This window comes from Sturnus vulgaris, chromosome 2, assembly GCF_052056855.1.
Source record: "Sturnus vulgaris isolate bStuVul1 chromosome 2, bStuVul1.hap1, whole genome shotgun sequence".
Taxonomy (NCBI): Eukaryota; Metazoa; Chordata; class Aves; order Passeriformes; family Sturnidae; genus Sturnus; species Sturnus vulgaris.
Genome location: NC_142244.1, coordinates 17423692 through 17439791, shown reverse-complemented (window position 1 = coordinate 17439791; position 16100 = coordinate 17423692). Strand labels below are relative to the sequence as shown.

Genomic DNA, 16100 nt, shown 5'->3' with positions numbered 1-16100 from the left:
CTCCTTGTCTCATTGTAGTAAATTTTAATTATTGGCTGAAGCCCCAGCTGGAAGTGGCTGCAGCTGTGGCTCTGTGATAGCTCATAGTCAGTCCTGTCTATCATTGTGTCAGTGTAGCCTGTAGCACCTTGGGAAGCAAGGCTCCTACCTGCCTTTCCTACCATTTACTGTAAAACAGGAGTGATATTTCCTGTGCTGTGCTCCTGTGAGCCACCTCTGCACCTTCCTCTGGTGGGGCTAGGCTAGCCCTGAGAACCTGGTGAGCATTTAGAGCATTACCACAGTTACCTTCCAGGAGATAACAAGACAAGAATATCTTGCAGGTCTTCAAAAGTATCCTAAACACTACCAAAAAACAAAAAAAAATTCTACTTCTATCTTTCTGCAATATTTTCTTTGATCAGCCTTTACCAGACATTAAACACCTCCATTTCACAATCCTAATGAGCATTTTGTGAGCTTTATGAATGGCAGAGAGTCCTCATCCTTTTCCCTCAAGCTGCCATCAGATGGCTGAGCAAAAAGGAATAACTGGTCTCCGAGTGCCATGGGCCCCTCACTGCTAGGATGCAGGCATGAAACATAATAGAAAGTTCAGCAAAGAAAGTAAGATTTCCACTTGAAAGATACAAGAAGAATTCTGGGGCTGATATCTGGCCATAAAATCTGGTTAGGAAAGAGTGTAAGGGTTTGTTGAGAGGTATAAAGACGACCCTAGCATGCTCTGCAGAATCTTTGGCTGTTGTTTGCCAGGACTGGCATTTTGAAAGTTGTGCAAACAGGTTTCTAGTCTGACTTGCAACAAAAGGACTGAATGTCTCATATGAGAGTGTACACAACTGTGCAGAACCATTGCATGTCCAAGATAAAGCTTCATCTACACTGTGAAGCCTCAGCCAGTGCAGAGGAAGTCTCCCCATCTGGTTGATGTCACAGGCAACACATTCATTCTTGCAGCTTTGGGGAAAGCAATCTGTGAATTATATTGTGAATGCTGGGGCTCCAGATTTCTGAATACTCTGTGAAGACAACAGGACCTCAGATTAGATTTGGGACCAGTCTGAGCTCCTGGCCCCAAAGATGGATTTTAGACTCCTCTGACCCCCACACATCTTTTCTGAACACTTCACTACATAGCTGTAGATTGTGGTTTCCTTGAGACAAGGGAGTGCTCATTAATTGAGAAATGTCAAGAAAGCAAAGAAATATTAGCCATGGAAGTTTTGGAGGCAGTCAGGAGGAGGTAAGGAGTCCTGCTTACACGTGCTGCCTTCAGGCTCTCTCAGCAGCCCTAACAAAGATTCAACTAAAGCTCCTGAAAGGCAAGTGGCAGAAAAACACATCAGGTCTTCTCTTGAACTGTTCCTTTTTGAAATATTTTCAGTGGAGAGCAAGCTTCTTGCCTGAGGGTAAATCATTGCTGGCCTTTCTCTTAGAGTCCATTGAATAAGTTAGCCACAAGAACAACTCAGAAATATGACATTCCTCCTCAGAGTGGCACCAGGTCAACACTTATCCCACACAGATAAATGAATATAGGATGAGTGTGTGCCTGACCTCAAATGCAAGGCCATTGCACAGCTATAACGAGGGTGATAACAGGGATGGAGCTCTGACTATAATCCAGGGCAGAATAGCATGAGGAATGTGGACTACAAGGGATTGTTTGTTTTTAAGAGAAAGGGCAGAAAAATCCCACTTTACATAAAATATGTAAAAATATGTAACATTCCCCTGAGTTTGGAAAGACTTTGCTTTAGGGCAACATTTTTCTCAAGACTTGCAGTGATCTGGTCTTGATTTTGTCATTCTGAGAGTTCCCTTGTGAAGTGCTGCCATCTTGGCACTCGGGGTCAAGCACTGCCCAAAGGGTAACGTGAGGATATTCCAGCTGAGCAGCTCTCAGCCAGAGGACTGCAAGAAAATCTCTCAAATGCCTCACTTGAAAAACACAGAGGGTTGGATCTGCCAAATTTAAAGGCTAACCCAAGCAAGATTTGGGAATTGGGTAGAGGCTGATCAGTAGCCAAAAACTAATAAAGGGAGAAATGTTTCTCAAAGGAAGAAGCACTGTGTTGTAGTCATCCACTACACTGTAAATAAATGGTTTATGTACTCCTAGACTTGCTTACTAAAAGTAGAGGGGAAATTCCTGATGATTTTCCATGGTTTAGTGGTTTGAGGTGCCTATGAGGTACCAATGGCCCAAGGGTGCTGGGTGGTGGCTGGAGGGAGATGCTGTGCTGTCAGCAGAGCCAGGCAGGAGAGAGGCAGAGGAGAGCAGCCAGTGCCAGACAAGCAGGAGAGGAGCTGTGTCCTTCACAACAGAATTATAGGAAACATCTGTAGCCATCGGGAAATTTGATGTGGTGAATAAACTATCTACCTTCTATTTCAGAGAGTGACTACAATGAAAATAAAATGAGATAGGCATTGTTCTAAGCAAGTTGTTCTTTCCTTTGTGCCATGGAAAGCACAAGTGAGATCGTGAGTCTCCCTTTTGGAAATGAGAATATCTGGCAATTGCCTGGTGCCTGCATGTTCCCAACTGCATGGGCTGATTAATCTCAGCAGCATTACCTCAAATCACTGTTAGGAAAATCTGCTGAGGGCAATGTATGGGCTTGTGCACTTCAATGCCTAGATAGCTACTGCTGCATACCCCCCAGAACTGAAGCAAGCCAGGGTTTCATCTGTCAGGAGAGCACTCAGGTGACCAGGCAGGTGTGGGATGTCTCCTCTGCCCCAGCAAACCTTGAATTCTTTGCTACATGTTGGCATGGCTTCAACAAGCAGGCTGGCAAGTGCTTGCCCTAAATTCTAGATTAGAACCCATCCCTTCCTGGGCAGAAGAGTTTGAAGCCCACACTCCCAGAGAACAGAAGAGAGCCCAGGATTCCTGAGCAAGTGTCTTATTGCATCTGGCAAAGGCTGCCAAGGGTGGTTTGATCCAGCATCACCATTACCAAAAGAGGCAGCAAACTGCAGCACCTGGTCCCCACCGGGCAGGCTGCCTGTGCAGGGCCAGCATATGTGAAACCTCAGCCTGTACCCTACAGAGACACAGGCAGCTCTTGGCTCTGCTGTGCCCTGAGCAGGAAAAGGCATCTGGCTGTTCAGACACGACTCTGTGTGCAGGGGATGGCAAACCAGTCAAAATCAATAATTTAAATAAATTATTTTGTGTGTGTTCATAGTGGTTTGGGAGTCCATAAGTGAGGTGACCACAGAAACCTCCAGCAGAACATGGGTGTCACTGTTTCCTTTTCTGCAATTAGTGCCTTTTGTTTTTTGAGATGCCTGATCCTGTTTGCTTGTGTTCACCATGCTCAGAGTATTCTAATGAGAAAAGGAGTGGTGGGAGGAGATAAGGATGTGGGACAGGGGGAATGTAATAGGGACCCAAGGACAGGTCAAGCAGGGCAAATCCAGGTGTGTGCAGAAGCAGCATCCCAGGCACTGGTTAAATTTTAATGTAGAGCAGGGGGGTGCCCAGTGAACTGGAGGAATCTACAGGGTCAGGCAGTGGCTGCAAGATGTAGATTGCAGCCTTTCCATTCTGCATTAGTCCTGTAGTTGATCTACGACAGGATAATTCCCCTCAACTACTCAAAAATCCAGGAAAGAATTTTAGCCCAACGACTAAAATGTGATTTGGTCCCAGAAGTCAGAATGCTCAAGAGGAAAGACACAAAAGGTACTCAAGAAAGGACAAGGTGACTCCTATTGCAGGGAGAAGACAGGAGGTTGGGAAGAGAGGTAGGAAGGTGAAATAAAAGGTTGTTAAGTACCAGTGAGACCTGAGGGGGAGAGGCTGTGGGACATACAGTAAAAAGAGATCATGATCATCAGGATTATTTGGTTTATAAGATACATAACATTTGCCTGCAGACAGTGACAAGGAAAAAAACAGGAGGGCTGAGCAGAGAGGCAAAAATCTACATTGCCAGCCAGGCCAGCTGCCTACAGACAAGGTGACCAGGGGTGTCCAAGAGAGCAGGGAAAAATACAAGCTTCATTAGGAGTTCAATCAATTAAAGGAGAAACAGCCTCCACCTTTCCTGTAGAAGGGCTCTGTGTCTGCAATTGCCTCATGACAAACCCAGCACAGCCGCTCGCAGACAGGCACAGCAGCCAACGTGGAAATAATTTCAGGCAGCAGGAAAAGAATCATGGATAAAGCTGATATGTGGTTGGATGCAGCCATACCCAGCCACACAAGTGGAAAAAGAGGGGAAAGCAGAGAGGCTGTGCCTTTCCCTAGAGAGGCTCCATGCAAGGGGAGATCTCCTGCCACCTGAAGCAACACAGAAATGCACCCATACTGGGTTTCAACCCAGACATACCACACAGGGCTCTCCCTTCAACTCATTTTTTGTTGTCTGAGGTATTTAAGATGATACAGATTCAAGAAAAAAAAAAGAAGCACAGAACGACTGAAAAGCTGGTAGTTTACTGTGTGGCTAGTGGAAATGTATTGCAAATCATCTAACTACAGCTCTACCACTGCAAACTGGAGCTCAGCTATCAGCAACCTTAAGCACTGAGACACAAAACCCAAGTAGTTTAACACAGATCTCTACAACTAGTAAGTTTGACTACACTAGGAGACTAGACTACTACACATCTTCTTCCCTTTATTAAGTCCTGAAAACTCAGTGTCTTGCTATTTCCTTCATGTTAATATACTTGTTTTAAAAATACTGGCTCTATTTATCTGGAACAAATAGTTTAAAAAAAAAAAAAAAAAGGTGGTTGTTTTGGTTTTTTTTGCTCATTTGGCCTTAAAAGAACAGTGCTGATGGTGGCTGCTGAGTGGCAGAGCTCTTCCCCTGCTCCAAGTGAACACCAGGGACACATCTGAAGCAATTGTCCATCAAGTTTACCATATCTCTAAGTCTTTCAGGGGAAATAGTTTGTGCTGCTTAAATGGGAGTGCTATCAGTAAGCCAGAACCTTGTAGCAGATACACTGAGCATTCCTATTATTTGAGGTTATGAAAATTCAGATTGGGATGCTGAAAATAAAATCCCTTGTTCTGGAATGCCTTGTCAAATACGGCCCTCAGCTCCTCACTTAAAAAAGCCACAATGAAGGAGGTCAGTGGGAATGTATCAAGAGGAAATGGCCTCAAGCTGCCCCAGGAGAGGTTTAGATAGGATATTAGGAAAAATTTCTTCCCTGAAAGGGCTGTTCAAGCACTGGAACAGGTTCCCAGTGAAGTGATGGAGCCACCATCCCAAAGGACATGTATATGGTAGCACTTAGGGGTATGTTTTAGGGGTGGGCTTGGCAGGTCTGGGTTAACAGTGGGACTTGATGATCTTACATGTCTTTTCCAACCTACATGATTCTGTGATTAACTTGGCAGCAGGACTTCAGTGTCATCTGAGAGCTAATGCATCATTTCTTAGGTAATTGAAGATCCCCACTCTTCTTAAAGCAGCACTACTTTTCATTTCTCCAAAATTAAATTAGCTGAACACCTCCACAGTTTTCAGCTTAGCTCAGGAAGACATCTGGATTTTCTGGTATGTCAGGCAGGATATGGATATAAAGTCCTGTCATGAACTCCTTCTCTCCATCTGATGGGAGCCCTCTAGCAATAAATACTGTCTAAAAGCTTGGTGATACAACCAGACATGAGCTATAGCAGATATCTAAATTGCAGATAATATGCTTGAAAGGGGGGGAAATGGGTTATTTCTCAGAAATTACCCATTGAATAAATAAGTTGATGAGGTTGTGTTGTTTTAAGAATCCACAGACACTCCCAATGTGGAATTGCTCCGTCAGAGCCAAGGGCTGATTTGTACCCTGGCAGGGTGATGCTGATGTCCTGATCTACAGCTGACACCAGCTGTTAGCAAGATGTTGGTCTGGCTGGCCTGGAAAGCATTGCTTCCCGTGTGTCTTCAGCAGCTCGTCCAGGAAGGCTCTGGGATGTGTCCTCGAGACTTCCAAAGGCTCCACGGCTGGAGGGGTGGGGTGGCAGCTCTGATGAAGAGCAGTGGTGGCCACTGTATGATGTAGCTGCTTTCCTGGTGAGCTGCCTCCACCAGCTGCTTGTTCAGAGCTCTGCTCCTGGCCAGGGCTTCCCTCAGAGTCCTTCTCAGCTTCCCAGTGTTTCCCTTCCAGACATCTGTTTTTCTTAATGGTCTGGGAACTGTACACAGCTTGTCAAGCTCCCCCAAATTAATTGGTGCCTCTCTGTGTGTACTTCCAGGCCTTCTTCTGGGGAGCTCTAGCTGCTCTAGAAGGGTAAGGGGTGAGCTAATGGAGGAACAACCAGCAAAACCTCCCAGGCTGCCCACAGGAGACAGGAAATGGGCAGGCAGTCTGTGGGGCAAGTGCTCTAATCTCACGTGAGCAAGAATTCTAGACTAAGAAATAGAGTGGAGAGATGGCCAGGAGGGCTGGACTTGCATGTGCATTACTTCAGTGGGGAAAGAAATGCATAAACTTTGTTTATCATACTGTGCCTTGAAATAAATAATTATTTTATGCAATCTCAACCATGGTGTTCCTTTAAGTGACTACCTGTAGCTTCAGACACTATGGGAGGCTACACCTTGCTCTCACCTGCAGACCCTTGGACAGCTGCTCTGAAAGAAACAGGCTGAGCAAATGGAACAGCCCTTATAGCAGAAAAGGTCTCAACCCAATGGATCTTCTCCCTTGGGGTCAGGAAAAAAGCCCTGCCATTAACAGTGTCTGAAAATAAAAGATGAATTTCAACACGAAGAGGCTCAGACTCAAGATGCTTCAGGTGGGACAAGGAAGGAATTGCTCTTGGCCTAATGAGTGGTTCAAGAGGATGAACTTTAAGCAAGTGCATATGCAAAAGGCATAAGTTATCTAATCTGAAGCTATTCAGAAGGTTAAATTAGAAACTGAAGTCACTGAACTGTCAAAGAAAGGTGCATGGAGAATGCAAGATGCAGAGACAGTTCAAAATACTTCTGATAAATACTGTAAGTAGACTGTGGTACCTCCCCATTTAAACTCAGTTAGAGACAGCCTAGCTGGAGCAGCACAGGGATTCAAATTCCTCTTAATTTATCAGGCTGGGAACTGAAAATCAGAAGGGTAAATGAGCCTACACAGAGCTTCCAACTGCAGTGGCTCCCAGGACTCATCAGTTAGGACTGTGCTATCTTTGTAACACATTGCTATGAAATTAGGTCTACACTGGATACAGGCACGTCAGAGAAGGAGGTTTGTATTTATCTAAGCCAGGAATTTAGTCTAAAAAGGTACACAGATATGGAGTGGAGGAAAGTGATAGCAAGCACTCTGCTGGCAGGCAGCTTGAGGTGTGAATGCTGAGCTATACCCACAGAGATGTCTTGTTAGTTGGACCCCAGAGGGCTCAGTGGCCCCAGTGGCACTGAGGATACAGGTCTGCAAGGCTGCTGTCCCACCCTTTGGATTCATCCAGAGTCTCCAGCCTGTGAGACTACTGAAAATCAGGCCAAACAGTGGGAAAATGTACCCAGGCAGCTGTAATTTGCTGTTCTGTTTGAAAATGCCTGAGTTTTCAGCCCAGTCTGGATCAGCCATAATGATGCATAAGAAATTTAGTCTTTTCCACAGGTAAACAGCTCCTCTTTATACCCTAAGGAAAATGCATACAAGCCACTCCTGAGCTGCAGCCTGGCCTTTGACATAGATTATTTTTCGGTGATCTGAAGAAGATAATGATCTCTGCTTCTGAGTAAAACTACTCATAAAATTCTCCCAAAATGCTCTAACGGAGGAACCCAGTGTTTTGCAAGAGCTTTGAAACACTCCACCCCTACTTCAGTGCTCTATTTCTTTTACCTGCTGGCTGATTGGCACTCGTTTACAATTTCTTTCTCTGGCAAGAAGAGGAACTAAAGTTCCTTCAACCTCAGGCAGAGTTTCCCCAGGTTCAAGCTGGGCCACCGGAACCAGGTGTCCAGGAAGTGTGGGCTCAGTGCCTGCACAGCACTTGCTCAATGAGTGAATCCTGGCCAGCAAGTCCCTGAATTCACAGGTGTTAAGAAGAAAAATTAAATTCCACTTTTGATCTCTGGAATCGCTGGAAGGATCCAGTGTTTTTTGAGTACATTAGTTGGTTATGAGAACAATGAGACTGAAGTCCTGATGTGAGTGGAAAAAGAAACTTTGCATTGAGCTGGGAGATGAAAGACACAGAGCTAAGAGGATTTCTTTTTTGTTGGAGGAACTGATGTATTCAGCAATCCATCCCTTTTCTTCCTCTGTCCTCTTCACAGGCACTGGCTGTCTTGTTTGTTTGCAAGGAGAGCCCCTCTGCCTTTTACTGGGAATGAACACCTTCAAACTGGGAATGGAAACCCTGGCTTCTCACAGAGGGACAGTGTCAACAACTCCATGCACCTTGTAAAGACTAAATGGGAAACCAAATTAGACTGTGCACATTTCACAAGTTAAACATGCCCTCACTGCAAGGCCCAAGGGGTGAAGCCTGTGAAGCCTGGCACAGCAGCTCAAGTGTGTGTCTATGAAAACAGGGCATGTTTCATCTGAACTTACATCAGGAGGAACATGGCACTCAGCAGAAAGGTATTTCAAGATGACTGACTTGAGTAAGCCATGACTGCTGTTGCAGTATGCAGTTTTAAAGGATAAAGAAAGCCATTCTAAAAACAGGAAGAAGGAATAAAGATCAAATTGGTTTTGTGTTTTACACAGGCAATAAAATAACCATTCCCAGACTCTTGCAGATGTGATGCCAATTTATTTTGACCTGAGCTTCCCACAGGCAGAAGTTTGCTGGGCTTGAACAATGCAGTGCAGCAGGGAGGAATCATAAACACTTTTGAGGCTGATGCTGAATAGCCACTGGCTTCTCCTAGCAGCCCACACGTGGAAGAACTGCAGAAACAGCATGGTGCTGCCTCTCTGGTGGCCCTATCAGTACCACTACCCTGAATACAACTGAAGATTGCTTCTTATCTTTCTAATGCTCAGTCCAGTCTATTTTTGAATCATTCATGGGAAAAAGATTTCTACTACATTTGGTTTCCACTACGCTACTCCAAACCATGCCAGACCTCCTGCTATTTAGTGAGATATAAATCTTTCCTTTAATTGAGTCCCACTATTCCCAGGCATACTGCTCTTCCCATTCACTAACAAATTCTGTTTCCTCTGTGCTAACAGTTTTACAGTACTGTCCTCAGTCTCCCTGCAAAGCCACACTGACTTGTTAAAACTCAAATCTTCTGAGCCAGAATTCCCTCTCCTTTGCATTTTTGTGCCTTTCTGTGCACAAGAAGTCACTGGTCTGCATCCTTTAGATATCCAGGCTTTCCAAACCACACACATTAATTCTCTGTGCATTTGAGAAGCCTGGGATGAACAGGGGCTTTGTTGAAGCTGGCAGTGGTAAATCAATATCCTTTGCATATTAGCCACCAGTCGTTTACACTGACCAAAACCCTGCGTGCATCTTGTTAGAAAGGGTAAACAGGTGTATTTGCATATACAAAGAAACCACCTTACAACTCTGCTGCCTGTTCTGTAGGGTTTGAGCTCTTTTAAAATCTGATGATGAATATTGAAGAAAAAGCCATGCATGTAAATCTGCCGTCAATCTGGCAAGTGAGGTGTGGTGTTTTGTTTGCAGAAGACTTCCAGAAACAGCTTCAGCAAGGGACGTGCTTGAATCTAACAGGGATTTGGTCCAGTGTCTTTTCTGTCTTTTCAAAAAGTGAAAACTTCATTTGGCACTAATGGGGCAGATAAGGCTTATCCTTCTCACTACATTTGCAGGACCCAGATACTGGTATAAAATACAAAGATAGAACTCAGATTTGATGCAGAAGCACGTCTGGCATGAGATTGCATAGCATTGTGACCTGGATGAAGTGTGACTTAAATCCATGCCTAAGTGAGACTCTGCAGGAATGAAGTGCCCTGTGCCTCTGTCACAACCAGGTGTGGAGCAACTCTGCAGTGAGTGTGCAATAACAACTTCTCCTTACACAACAGCTCTGCTGTCCCTACGCCACATTCATCTTATGCCTGCTGTCCTGTAAACTGCAAAGCACCAAGACAAGGTCCTCCAAAGAGGTTTCCTTGCTGCTGGGCTCAGCTGCCAGCTCAGATCCCAAATTCAGGCTGGAAAGTCGTTGTTTAAGGAAAAGGAGCATCCGCCTCTCTAAAACACTTCTGTTAACAGACCAAAGTGGAAACAGAATGGAAAACCAACCCCAGTTTGTGTGGGCTGGTTCATTTCCATGATAAAAGCTAGCAAGTTTCCAAGCAGCATCTATTGATAAAGCAGTGCTGATGTTTTCCCCAGTTCTTCAGATAAGCAGCTCCTGGGAATGAGAAGGTATGCATGATATGTTGCTCAGCTGCAAAGCATCCTGCCAATTAGAATGTGGAGCACAGGACAGAAGGCGTTTCCAAAATGCTGTCACCATGGCTTGGGACACTCAGACAACCAAACTGAGGAGCGAGGAGAAGTTCAGAAGAATTCTCCCTCCCTGGTGACACAGGAAAAGCAGAAAAATAAATAAATTCCATTTATTCTGGGGTCTCTGCTAGGTGGAAGAAAGGGCTGCAGCACAGCCCATGGGGTTTGGTTTTCTGTCCTTCGAGAGGGAGGCCTCCAATCACAGGGATGTGGCAAAGCTGATCCTTTCCAGGACTCTTTGCTACAGGCATGCTATTTACTGTTAATCAGGTCCCAAATCTGCCCAGACCTGAGGAGTAAAATGGGGTCATATAGTTCCTCTCCCAGAATATTTAAATACTCGTCCCTTCATTTTCACAGACACACTGCACGAATGTGTCATTTTGATGGGTTTAGAAGGAAACACTAAAGAAAGTGTATTTGAGGTTGAACTGTTCTGTTAAGCAAAAAGAACAAAAGAAGAGGGGAAAAGGAACACTTTAACTTTTAGAATGAAAGCCAATCATCAGAGCTTCCTGAGAAAGGGATATTGCTTCCTGGCAGAGCTAACCATGGCGTAATGCCTGTTCCTAATCTCAGCTCCACAGCTGTGAGGGTGGGCAGAGACCTCTCTCAGCCCAGCTCACCTCCTGTCCTGCTGCTCTGAGGACCTGGATGGTCACAGATTTCAGCCCCCTCATCTGCACACCACCCATTCCTGCATCCCCCCCAATCTGGTCCCCTTAGGTGACATCTCCTCAGTGCAGTTTTCCTAAGGACAGGGCGAGTGCTGCCCAGGAGGGTGAAGTGAGCAGAGAACTGCCCTCAGCACTGGAAAAGCTTTCCCTCTGCTGAGCCAGTGCACCAACAGGAAAAACGGAGATCTAGCAGGAGTAGTGGCAGAAAAAGAGACATGGTAATGGAGGTGTCACAGAATTAAGTGACATCTGTTGGCAGGCACAAAGAAGAGGGGAGCCTTCCCAAAATACACCTGGCTGCTGCACCTCTGCAGCTTAGGGAGCCCATTACACCATAGGGAGCCACTCAAGGGAAATTCGGTCTTGCATTGTTTCCCTTTGCTGTGCAAGTGAAGTTCAAGTGTCTCCATGCTCCCAAGCCCTTACAGAGAGGCTGGGAAGAGGAATGCCATGACTGCTGTGGAATATGGGCTGCAGACAGCCACAAGAGCTTTCAGTGGATGCCTTAACTCACAACATCTGCAGGAAGGTTTGGGAATCCACAAGCCATGGGAATTAAACAGTTTGGGCCAAATGTGAAGAGGTAAACTAACAAATCAACACAAAAATTTCTGATACTTTTTGTACCATAAGTGCAAAGAATGTTTTGGGGCTGCTTTTCTTTACAAGTGGCTTAGCTTTCCCCAGTGCGGTTTTACACATTTTTGATATCCATGGTATAAACTTCATGATTTCTTTTCATCTGCCATAACACTGGAAAAAAAACTGATTCTCAAAACTATTTTGCATCAAGCAGAAGGGCCAAAAAAACCCCCAAACAACAAAACAAAACAAAGAAGATCAACAGACTCACAAAATTATGTGAACAGCAAGGGCAGGGTTTTGCTGCCTTTTCCTCCCTCTTTAAGATCTTAAATAGTTTAATTTGCTGCTAGCAGTACATCCACACTAACCCTCCTATGAAAGAGATCCCAACTATCTTGCTTCTGTGGGTTTTTCAAAACTAGGGTCTTCCTGCCAGAGACGTGATGGAAATCAGCTGGCTAGGTCAGCCCTCTGCCCTTTTCCTCCTAATGCTGGTAATCCTCATGTGTCCCATTAGAGCAAAGAGCTTGCCAGTTATGCCAGCAGGAAAGCACAGAGCAGCTCTGCCTGCCACTGATGAAACAAACAGGGAAATGACAGGACTCTTCTCGTTCCTGCTGCACAGGATCCTTAAATCTCATTTTAAAACAAAAAGACTGCGGTGAGCCTCCGTGTCCTGCCTGTGAAAAGCCCTCAGGAAGAAACAGAGCAGAGAATCAGTTGGTGGGAAATCTAATTCTTGCTCTTGGCTCTGTTTTGGTCTAATATCTTCTTACCTTTGGGTAATTAAACATCTTTTTGAAGGCTTGGGACAGGACCAAGCACACTACTTAAAAAATATAATGGAAATGGACATGTTTTAGAAATAAGAATGGATTCAGCCATCTACGGATGACCAAAAAAAACAGGTAACACAGGGAAAAGGTAGGCAATAAAGGGACAGAATCGAGAGCAGGGAGCTCTTGGGTCAGATACTCCAGAGTAGCTTCCTGGTCACCAGACCTTCCATATGTGTCACACGTCTCCAAAAAGGAAGTGGCAGGTGTGTTCCTTTCTACTCAACACAAAACAGAAAATACTCAAGGGATGCAGTCCTCTGTGTGTGGAGAGGAGAGGGATAAGGGAGAGTGTCCTCAACATGCCAAAATACTTGTTTCAGCCCTGAATTATAACAAATTAGGAGCTCCATTTCCCCTATCCTCTGAAACATCACAGGATACTACATGAAAAAGAATGAAGCAAGTGTTAACAGTGAATGAACTAGGCTGTGTCAAACCTGAAAACCCTTGTAAAGCCAAACATTTGTCATGTCACGTAAGCAGTCTGTGCTGAGCTGGTTTCACTGCTGCTGATCCTTTTCCACCCCAAAATCTATTTAGATAATTCGGTTGAGGGCTTTTTTTTGTAACAAACACACCTGAACAGGCCAAATATTTAACCCTTGCCTGTGGGGCAGGTCAGCACAGATAACAAGGATGGTGATGTTAGCATCTGGGTGTTACCACAGCTGAGTTATGCACAGGAATTCTTCAAAGAAAAACTGAAGTGGTGCTTGAAGCACACTGTTCCCTGGCTCTGTTGCATGTCCCCTGGTACTGGGGCTGCATCCACGCAGAAAAAGGCTTATCTGGGAAGATAATATAAAGTGTTTAGTAAGGTCTCTGTTTAGCAGAGAGAAATACCAAATGTCCTCTTTCATAATTTGAGGTTTTGCCAATGTTGTAATCACCTTTCTATTTCCTGTGCCCCTCCTAAAAATAAATATTATTTTTCCCTTGCCACTTCAAAAAACCGTTTGAAAAGCTCGCAAATCCAGCCTGACAGGACCAAAGCAAGCACCACCATTCCCGTGTGGAATGAATGGCACAGGAGGCAGGGGGAGGTGAACTGCCTTGTCCAAGAGGGTGTCACACAGGAGAAGGCTTGAACATAAACACCAGGGAAGCCAGGCTCCTGTCCACCAGCCGTGTGCCCACCCTGAGACAAGACATCCAACCCTCCTGAAGCACAGGGACAAAAAGGGACAGAAAGCCATCTAGGGGTGTGCTACTCATCTCTGTCGCTCAAGCACAGGTGCTCGGGTTCTTTTCCCTGATCCAAAATGCTCTATTGATAAGGAAAATGAGAGCTCCCAATGCACGTGGGACAGGGGCTGCACACAGCGGAGTGTGAGAATCTCCACTGCGGCTGCAGGGGCTGGGAAGGAACCCATCCCAAAGGAGCCTGTCAGTCCTGGAAGGTTTCCTCTCTTATGTCCCCGTTTTTAATGACTCCTTAAAACCTCCTTTCAAAATGATACCTTTTAAAATCTAATTAATCACACCTCGGAGACTAATAAGTAAGCGGCAGCTCTTCTTCGTTCCCCTTTCACAGGGGTAATTTCTTCCCAAACCATCGCCCTGCTTTCCAAAACCTGCAAAAGAGTCTGAGGTGCACGACAGGAGTTGGGGTGGGAGGAAGGAGACCTTTATCTGAACCCCAGCAGAGAGATATTTTGAAGCTGCCTTCAGGGAGAAATTGCTTTGCAAGGTGGAGCTAAAGCAGATTCGCGGAGCCAGTCACAAGCTAGTGGAAATAAAAAAGTTTTCTTTACCTCCATGTCGCGCAAGAGAGAGGTGTCCTCGGGGCAATCCTTTCCTCCCCACCCCTTTCCCTGCTGTCAGTGGGAAAAGCTGAGCCGAGCCGGAGCGGAGCCGTGCAGGGGTGGGAGATGCCGGCTCTGCCCAGCCCGAGCGGACAGAGCCCGGCCAGTGGCCCCGCACTGCGAACAAGGAAGAAGGGCGGGTGGGTGAAAGGAAGGGAGGGAGGGAGGGGAGAGGAGGGGGAGGCAAGGCAATCAGGGTTTAAATTTAGACACAAATCTAAACAGATACTGTCCTTCCCGGAGCGCTGGGCTGGTCAGACAACAAGCAACAAGCTCTGCCTCCGCGCCCAAACTTGGGGACACCGCATCTCCCTTTTTCTCTCTCCTCCTTCCTATTTTCTATCACCTTATCTTTATTCCCCTCCCACCTCTCCGTTCGGTCTCTATTTCTTTCCACTGCTTGCAGTTCCTGCCCTTGTATCTCTGCTGCGATCTCCGTCCACACTTCCCTCTCCCAGGCTGCAGGGTCTCTTGCCTGTTTATTTGTGAGGAGAGAATCCCTCTCCTAACTGCAGCTTTCCTTTCTCTTCCTTCTTTTCGGCAATTTCACTCAGCAATGAGCTGTCTTTGGAAAGGCAGAATAGGAGGAGAGCGAGGGTGATTATTGGGTTTGAACAGAATTTAAGGCGTTGTCCTGGCTGGGACTCCCAGGAAGGACAAATATCTGCTGGGCGATCCCGCAGAGAGAAGAGAGGGATTGATTGCGGGCACTAGCAGAGGATCCCCATGTCACTGTCCAGGTGTAAGCAGGACCAGCTCTTTCCGCCTTGAATTCGTGTCTCACATCACCAGGTCAGAAGGTGTAGGTTGTTCTCTCGCTTCCCAGGGATGGACAGACTTGTGCACTGGAAGCGAGAAGCTTCCGTGGTAGAAAAATTCGGATGGGGAAAAACAAGAATGCTCTTGCTGCAGTTTCCCTTTCCACGCCGTTCACAGTGTTGAAAACCGGACATCTATTTTAGCAACTGTTTGCATATGCTCCTTCTCAAAGAATTTCAGTCCCCACCTCTCAGAGCAGGGTGGTGCAGAGGAATTTGGAAACGCTCCCTTTGCCTTCTGCTGGCTTCCTCGCCTGGAGTGCAGCTGCAAAGTGACACAATGTCATATCGTCATTTTGGCACGATACCTTGGGGGCAGAAGAGAGTTAAAGGATGTTTTCTAGAAGGGATGCATACTTCTCCTTCGCAGTGTTTCACAAGTCCCTGCTGGCTGTGGCTGAGAACACTCCAGCATGGATATAATGTGAGCATCATGATATCCCAGCTCCCTGTTACTGATAGTGGTTCTTCCAGTGTAGTTAACTGTTGCTGTCCTGCATGCTGCAGGACTCCCGTGGAATTTGCAGATTTAAATTGTGACCCAATTATCTCCCAGATTCAATATATAAGTCACTCTGTCCTTACCCAAAAGAATGATAGGGTTGAGTTGCTGCAATCTGGAGATTGGGCAAGAGGACTAATTAATCTTCTGTTGTTGAAACACTAGATTAGATGAAAACCCTCTGCTGTAAGCAACCAGAAGATGCTGCAACTGTAGATATAAGAAAATAAAATCTAAAATACATATGAAAATGAAACTACCACTTGTTTGGAAATCCTATTGATTTCTTCAAGTCCTGACAATGGTACATTAGGAGAAGGAATAGAAACAGAACTGAGAAGTAGGGTTGAGGCAGGGAGGGTAGGATTCTTCCACTGCCCATGCTTTGCCTGCTGTGGTGACAGAAGGAGGATTTCAAGCTCAGGAATTTCACTGGACATGG

General features: G+C 45.7%; 1 protein-coding gene across 2 annotated transcripts in view; it reads right to left on the bottom strand.

Annotated features, from left to right (window-relative positions):
* The window catches only part of RCSD1 (RCSD domain containing 1), a 29452-nt gene extending 14986 nt beyond the window's left edge, over positions 1 to 14466 (bottom strand). The window contains exon 1 of one of the 2 annotated variants that reach the window (XM_014882835.2): positions 14288 to 14466. In XM_014882835.2, the coding sequence (XP_014738321.2) occupies positions 14288 to 14293 (6 nt within the window). In that variant the 5' untranslated portion in view covers positions 14294 to 14466. The remainder of the gene's footprint in view (positions 1 to 14287) is intronic. The other variant, XM_088158301.1, reaches the window with a different exon arrangement.
* Between the last annotated feature and the right edge of the window lie 1634 nt (positions 14467 to 16100).